Source organism: Urocampus carinirostris, chromosome 2 (genome assembly GCF_059441175.1).
Source record: "Urocampus carinirostris isolate Australia breed hairy pipefish chromosome 2, RoL_Ucar_1.0, whole genome shotgun sequence".
In the NCBI taxonomy this organism is placed as follows: Eukaryota; Metazoa; Chordata; class Actinopteri; order Syngnathiformes; family Syngnathidae; genus Urocampus; species Urocampus carinirostris.
Genome location: NC_142350.1, coordinates 35,459,735 through 35,467,454, shown reverse-complemented (window position 1 = coordinate 35,467,454; position 7,720 = coordinate 35,459,735). Strand labels below are relative to the sequence as shown.

Sequence of the window (7,720 nt, the reverse complement as noted above, 5' to 3'; positions counted from 1 at the left end):
TTTAGCAGGGAATATATGATATGGATTTTATTATATTAAAGAGTAATGAGGAGGATTTTTGTGCACAGATGAAAAAGATTTTTGGTGAGTAAAACAGCTCAATTCCGGAATAACATTGCAATTTCATAAAGCCTGGTGCTCTTTTATATGTGTCGCATCCGCTGCTGGAGTGTATGTTTTATAGCCATAAAACAGTTATTGAGGGTCCGATTGATTTAGCCCACTGAAGGCTTAAGTGTAAAATTGTAAAAACGGCCTGCCACTGTAAACTCGGGACCAAATTACAATTTTCATCCATCTATTTTATTCTACTCCTCCCATTTCGGCCCGATTATTTCACATCTTCATACCAACACCGAAAATATTCTGGAGGCAAATAACAAGACCACGCCTTTCTTCCTGGAATCTTTAATTGTTTTCTCAATTCCTCGCGAGCAAGGGAGGATCAATTTCAACAAAGCCGCCAAAAATCATGTACATGTGCCCTCCCACGCTGAGGTAAGGTGAGGTAAATTCGGTGTTCGAAGTCATGATATTATTAATATTTTCCATTTTTAAAACATGCTAAACACAACTATTGTTGTCATTGTGAGCTTTTGGACCAAATGACAAATGAATGAACTCAGTATAAATGCATTTAATAGATATTACAGTGTAGACAGTCAGAAGTGCTGCGTGTTGTGTGTATTTAATTTCTTACAATTAAAATAATGAAGTCCAGCCTTTTCTCTAGAAGACAAAAAAAACCTTCCAACAACAACAGTGACAACCACCGAAATAACATAGAAAACAGCAGAGCCCCAAAAGGGTCAAATGTCATACGTAGTTAGTGAGTGTAAAAAACAAGTGAAAGCGGAGCAAAAGAAAGACGTTTTCTACACAGGGAGGCCCACTTCAGTGCACTTTTCTCCGTGGTGAGTCCGACATGCTACGTTTCTAACTATCTTCATGTGAGGAACCAAAAAAAAAAGCACTTACATTCACTAATGACCCCAACAAGATCTACAAAACCACCAACAAAGGTTTTAATAAAAATATTTTATAATTACAATAGTCTATATGAAGCATATATGTTTTCATTTCACATACTTTGATCATAAAACATTTGTTTCTCTTCATGTACAATCTTAATTGTGTTTTATTTGTTGTTGTTCTCAAATTGAATTATTCTTTCTTACAATATCAAATATGATAAGATTGCAGGAATCAGTCTCCCCACTCACCACAAATCACCTATTTGAAACAATAGATGTACAAAATATATACAGCAGGTTTCTCAGTTCTGTAAAGCTTTTAACTCACTTTCCTCGAAGCACAATTCACAAAAGGCCTTCAAATGATGCGGTAATTCCCCGGGAAAAAAAAAACAGTTAAAAGAAAAATCTTAGCATAAACCTTATGCGAAAATGACACTTATGACAACAGATTCGAGATTGTCTTTATTGTCATTGACATAAAATGCTAATAAAATTTCCTTCGCAACTCCGGTGACCAGTGTTTATAAATAATCGTTTTTCAAGAAAAAGGCTAAAAACTGTTACATTTTGAAAACAATATTTGCACTTAATATGTCTTGTTTTGGAAAGCACCAATTAATTAGTATTGATACCATGTAATGAGTTTGTCGCTAATGAGTTAATAGTTAAAATATTATTCTGTGCGATTGTGGCCTTTCTGTTTAACAGATTTTTCATGCGATAATTGCCCTACCAATATCTGAGGAATTAGTAGGAAATAATAAAGAAAAAAATATTGGATTTCAAAATGACATCACCATTATCGCGTACCATGTATGTCAGTAGTTAAGGCCATTGTCAACAGTTAAATTACAAAATTTTGAATATTAACAATTCCAATATTGAAAAGTTCATAAAACTATGAATAAATGAAACAGTCCACCTACCTCCCATTCATAAAACAAAAGAAATCGCAAAAACAAATTCAGTACTGTAGTGCCATTTTCGCATGAGGTTAACAATGGTGGTTTTGCAAACGATATCTAAGATAAGTTCCTTTCGGTAGTTTCTCAAAATTCTGTTGTGATTGTGCATCCAGTTGGCTGTGAGTCCTTGTCGAAGCTTTGCCGGCTTTGGGAGCGCTTCGGTGCAGCCTGCACACCTGTGGAGGGCATGAATAGAAGTGGGGGGGTAAGCTCTACAGTTCCAGACTGACTGGCGCCACCAACAAAACAGAGGCCATGCTTGATCAACAACCCAAAACAAACCGGGTCAACCGACCTCCGCTCGGCCTGCCGGGCCTGCGATTTGTAACCCACTGCCACAGCAAATAGTGCATACTTTGATGCGGTGATTTTCGGGTTTGGGAGGGTTACTTTAAAAATGTAATCTGATACAGTTACTAGTCACATGTCGAACAATGTGATCGGTAACGTAATCAGAATACCGTAAGATTGCAATAATGTAACTTGATTATTTTGGAATTACTCCAATGCCACAATAGGAGTACATTAAGAACCCAATATTTTTTTAAACACACCAAGGTTTCACTATCTAAATTTCCGACAAACTCTGGGATCTCTTATGTCCAAGTTTGAGTTTTATTTTATGAAGTGGGGATGCCAAACCTCTTGACAATATTCACATTTATTAGGCTGTCCGTTCATCATATTGACGTCCATTATGTCATGAAGTAGAACATTCTAACAACATAACAATACAGTGATTGTAAAGTGGAGTTTGAAGAACAATTAACTGCAAAATACAAAACAAGACGATCAATCATATTTACAAAATGTCCCTGAAGGCGTCTCTAGCGTGCAACCGCGCTAATAGGCACACAGGTAAGCAGCACCTATCACAAAATTGCAGACTTGCGCCAATTCAAAGAAATGAGTGCTACATCGAAGGAGAAAAACAATAAAGATGCTTTTACCTACAACATAGTGTGACAAAGATGGTCGATGAGTTACCTGTCTGTACAGAATTACTACGAGAAGCATGCACGTAGGTGCTCATTCCTCTCTGTCTCGTTCCAGCGATTGAAATTATGATAGACACAATTCGTCTAAGGGCGAATTATATATGTAAATATATATAGTCCTAAATAAAATTGTAATCCTGCGAAGTGATCTTTATTTTAACAAAATATACCTGTTATTTGATTATTTGATTTCTTATGTAACCGTATGGGAGTAAAGTCACAATACGTTACTTGTAATCCGTTACTCCCTAAGTGTGTTGATTTTACAATGACTCTAAGAGAGGGGGCCAACATGACGTTTGAACCCTGTGATTGCCACACCGGTGGCCGTTATTGCACAAAACACATCTGGCTCTTGGCATGTTCCTCAATTGTTATTTTTTTCAACTTGCGATGCAACTACCCTATACATGCAAACCCTTTGACATCCAAAAAGCGGTAGATGTTCTTTTTTATCAGTCCCCAGAATATTAAAATACAAACAAACGTGCTTGTTTAAAACCGGAAGCGACAAACTTTCACCAAAACGGAAATCTAATGAGATTTCCTGAGCGGTTTATTCACAAACAAAGACTTATTCCAGCTTCAGGATAAAGCAGATATAGACTAAAATACTAGTCCCGAGTCAATATTTTTTTGTTTTGTTTAAATGTGAAAGAATGGTCGACAAAATAAACCGATAGGCCTTTTAAAGGTTGAGAAAAGCGGTAGTCCAATGCATAAAACAGTAGTGTTAGTGAGTATGCTACTCTGTGAACCAGTAATTAGTAAAATACATGTAACAACAGTCCAAAAATCTAGTATTAACACAATAATAACACTTAACCATGTCGACCTTATTTAATACGTTTTTCGATAATTTCAAAATGTGTAAGCCATTCACGGTATTTGTAAAGGGAAGAAGAAAAAAAAAACGAAAAAAATACTTGTTATTTTGTTAAACAGGTCTCCTCCAGCCCATTTGGGTTCCGATCCGAGTGGTCTTGGTCACCCGTGGCAGACTACAACGGCATCTAAATTGCTAATACAGTATTGTCACTGTATTAATCCAAAGTCTTTTTGGCCACACATATTTATATTAACAAGTAAACTTGTGCAAGATTGCTTTCCATTGATGAAAGAGATTAACAAAGTTGTGCTCTGCCTCTTCACTTAAATGCCGTCAGTGAGTTTTCAGCCATGTGAGCAAAGTACACAAGAGTATAGGAAGACAATGGGAACTGATACTTATGTTTGAGGCAAATTCAACACAATTGTGACAGGTTCTGTCACAATATAAAACCATCTTTATAACAGCAAAACTCTGCAAAATCTTCCATTAACGAGTAAAATAAGCCACAATAAATTCAATTGAAGTGGTGGTGAAAGAATAAAGAAATATGCTGAAAAAATGTGTTGTTTATTTAAAATAAATGATCTCCATTACAGGAATGTTTTTCACTCTTATTCTGCATAATCTTGCTTTGAGTAAATAGGTGCCGTGTTTTATTTGTTAGGTTTGATATCACTCAATAAGAGGAATTGTAATCATTAATAAAAGGAGCATTTGGCTAAGGTTGACAGGTAGGATTCCCTGTCAAAATATTATTTTTTTGCTCTAGCAAACAAATATTTTATTGAGAAAAGAGACAATGAAAGAAAAAAAAAGTCATATTATTAAAGTAACTGCTGCAGGTTGACAGGTATGAAGAATAGTGCAAAATATAGTATCAACACAATATTTAACACTTACCAATGCATATCTTCAGCGGCATAAAATCGAATCCTCGGGCTTTTTGACCATCGACGTCCTCTGAAGACAAATGAAAAAAGGGAGATGTAAAAATGATAAAGATGATTTAAATCTGATGTTTCCGTTTTGATCAAGCACAGAAAATGTGGCATAATACAATCAAAATAATCGTAACCACAATCATTATTTTATGGCCTATTGAATCACAAATTGTCCTTTTTGTGCGCAGTGGAGTGGACTGCGGGGTGAGGTACTCCACCAGCCGTGGGTTGAGGTGGGCCTCTGACACACATTAATCATTATTGTCATGCAAATTCTTCACCAGCATTCAAGTGCGCATTCGAAGAAATGAATCTTTCGTGCGCCCTAGCTTTACGCGCATTTTGCAAATAAGTCCTCTCTTTTTGACGGGACAATGGGAGGTGAGGCGCTTTGTCTGCTTTGTCAGTCTAGCCCACCAAATTCAGTTTTTCCCAAAAATTTCAAATAAAACCTACCTGGTGGTGGTCGATGTTGAGAACCGTAAGCGGTGTTCGACCGGAGTTGGACCCTAAAGAGACGCACGTTCCGGTCCGCTGGGGTGCTTGTTTGTGGAGCGATGGGTGGGTCTCCAGGGCCAGTTGCAGGTCCAGGATGTAGTCGATGACGTGCTGGAGGATCTCCACTTTGCTGACTTTCTTATCCTGCGGAATGGTGGGCACCAGGCGCTTCAGGCGGCTGTAGCAGTCGTTCATGTCGTACTGCAGGCAATGCTGGTCTTCTTCCATTCCGGAGCGCGAGACGGTGAGATTGTTTTTGGTTAAATTGTGAAGAGGGTGATGCCTGCTGCTGCTGGAGGAGGAGAAAGGGGAATAAGACGAGGAGTCCTGTGGGTGCACGGGAGGAACAGCCTTCATCGCACACAACGAGAGAATCAACAATTATTTTGCGCAGAGCGGAATTAAATACGAATATTTGCTATTTTTGTTCGAATCTTCTTTTGCAATACGCGCTCCTGGTGCGTGAATATCCCGCAAGGCCACAGTTACTCTGACTCGATCGGACCGTAAGTGCACGCAAGGAGCGCATCGTGCACATTTATAGAGAAGAGAAGAGGGGAGGCGCCAAGCCAGCAAGCACAAGAGGGGGAGAAGCTGGTCAGGCGTCGGCAGGCGGCCAACCGGCTGCCCACCGAAAGACCCAAAGCACGGGGAGGAAAGAGGGAGCATCTGATGCACTACAATCATGGGAAAGCCTGCAAATCGAATCAAAATTTATTTGTAGAGCACTTTTCAGGCAATGACTTGATACTCAAAGTGCTGTATTAATCATACAGTGTACAATAGGCGATACTCGGGTTTTTGGTATCGATCGGCTCGATTGATAAATACCAATCCGATACAGTCACTTGGAACTGTCATAATTATTGAATAATTGAGTAAATTTACAAGTCAAATAACTACAATGCAAACTTTTAAAAGTATAAAAAACAAAAATAAAATTAATTCTTTTACGACTGTTTCAAAACAAAACTTGTTGATGTCATTGATTCTGAGTATGCATTCCAAGTACTGCAAGGCTTACCGATTATTGTCAAACAATTTCTCAAAACAAAAACATCCATCCATTATCTGCACCGCTTATCCTCAGTAGGGTCGCGGTTGTGCTGGAGCCCATCCCAGCTATCTTCGGGCAGTGGGCAGGGGACACCCTAAACTGGTTGCCCGCCAGTCGCAGGGCACACAGGGACAGACAATTCGCTCGCTCATTCGCACCTAGGGACAATTTGAACTGGCCAATCAACCTGAAATGCATGTTTTTGGCATGTGAGAGGAAACCGGAGTGCCCGGAGGAAACCCACGCAAGCACGGGGAGAACATGCAAACTCCACACAGGAGGTTCAATCTCATGACCTCAGAACTGTGCCGGACACGCGCTAACCACTGCTCCGCCATGCTGCCCAAAACAAAAACATGTAAAATAGAAAAACAAATGACAAAGCTACATAAACCAGAAAAAAGAAAGGGAAAATCACAACAATAAATGGCAAGTGATTCAAACTAAAATAAAGCAGCAATGTAACCAAAAATAAAAATTTAACAAAGGTAACATGACAAGTGCATCTTAATGCATGATGCATCACAATGTGGTACGCAGGATACTCTGCAGCAGACAGGAAAGCCCTACAGAGGATTATAAATATGGCCAAAAAGATCACCGACAGCCCGCTGCCCAGCCTGGAGAACATTGCTAGCTCTTGCCATCTCAGCAGAGCTAAACACATCTTGAAAGACTCATTATACCCCATCTTTCCGAACTGGTACAATCAGGCTGATGGTTCAGATCTCACAAAGCCCGAACGAACAGACTGAGGGATAGCTTCTTACCTAGAGCTATCAACATGTTAAAGCAGTTTTAAAACACAGTTTTAAGTGCAATATCCCAGTTCTTAGTGTAATACCCCAGTTTGAAGTGCAATATCCTGGTCGTGTATAGCTTTTATTTTAGATGTGAATATGTTATATTAGAGGAGAATACTGTATATTTTTCTATTTAGTTTAAAACCGTACTTTTCCATCCTAATTTCATCGTAGCAACACAATGATGGTGAAAGGGGATTCTGATTTGTAATACCTTTCATATTACAAAGTACAACTAGTGTAAACAATATGATGTAAAAACTTTAAACAGTACAAAATTTAGAATACTTAAATGACAACAACTGTTTTGGAAAAACAAGAGAGTCAAATCAAAAAACAGCAATCTAACCACAAAATCAATATTGTATAACTTTTAGGGTCTGGCGTGCCTCGGTCCACCAAAGGGCGCCTAATCAGTTTGCAATTGGGACAGGTGTGTCCAACTACCCCACAGCTGTCCCTAATTAGGATATTTCGGAAAGCACTCAGTGTCGGGTGATTGTCATTTTCTACCATTACCTTTTCCCAGTTCTACCTGCTTTCTGAGGTCGGTTTATCATTTCTGGTTCTGACAGTTTTATTGTTGTTTTTGAATGTTAGTTTGTTACTTTGTTGACAATTATGTTATTAAATGCCATCTGTTTTTCAG

At 38.7% G+C, this 7,720-nt stretch overlaps 1 protein-coding gene across 1 annotated transcript; it reads right to left on the bottom strand.

The window, feature by feature from the left end:
- Positions 1 to 392: 392 nt before the first annotated feature.
- Positions 393 to 5,742, bottom strand: id4 (inhibitor of DNA binding 4). The gene is made up of 3 exons (XM_088326316.1): positions 5,170 to 5,742; positions 4,673 to 4,732; positions 393 to 2,118 (listed from the first exon to the last, which is right to left on the bottom strand). The coding sequence occupies exons 1-2, from the start codon at positions 5,566 to 5,568 to the stop codon at positions 4,685 to 4,687; spliced, it is 447 nt and encodes a 148-aa protein (XP_088182442.1). The 5' UTR covers positions 5,569 to 5,742; the 3' UTR covers positions 393 to 2,118; positions 4,673 to 4,684.
- Between the last annotated feature and the right edge of the window lie 1,978 nt (positions 5,743 to 7,720).

Excerpts from the sequence above, each read along its gene's own strand:
- id4 (XM_088326316.1), bottom strand. The coding sequence starts at position 5,568 with ATGAAGGCTGTTCCTCCCGTGCACCCACAGGACTCCTCGTCTTATTCC. Across the intron at positions 4,733-5,169 it reads TCAACATCGACCACCACCAG|AGGACGTCGATGGTCAAAAA; the intron begins GTAGGTTTTATT and ends ATTTGTCTTCAG.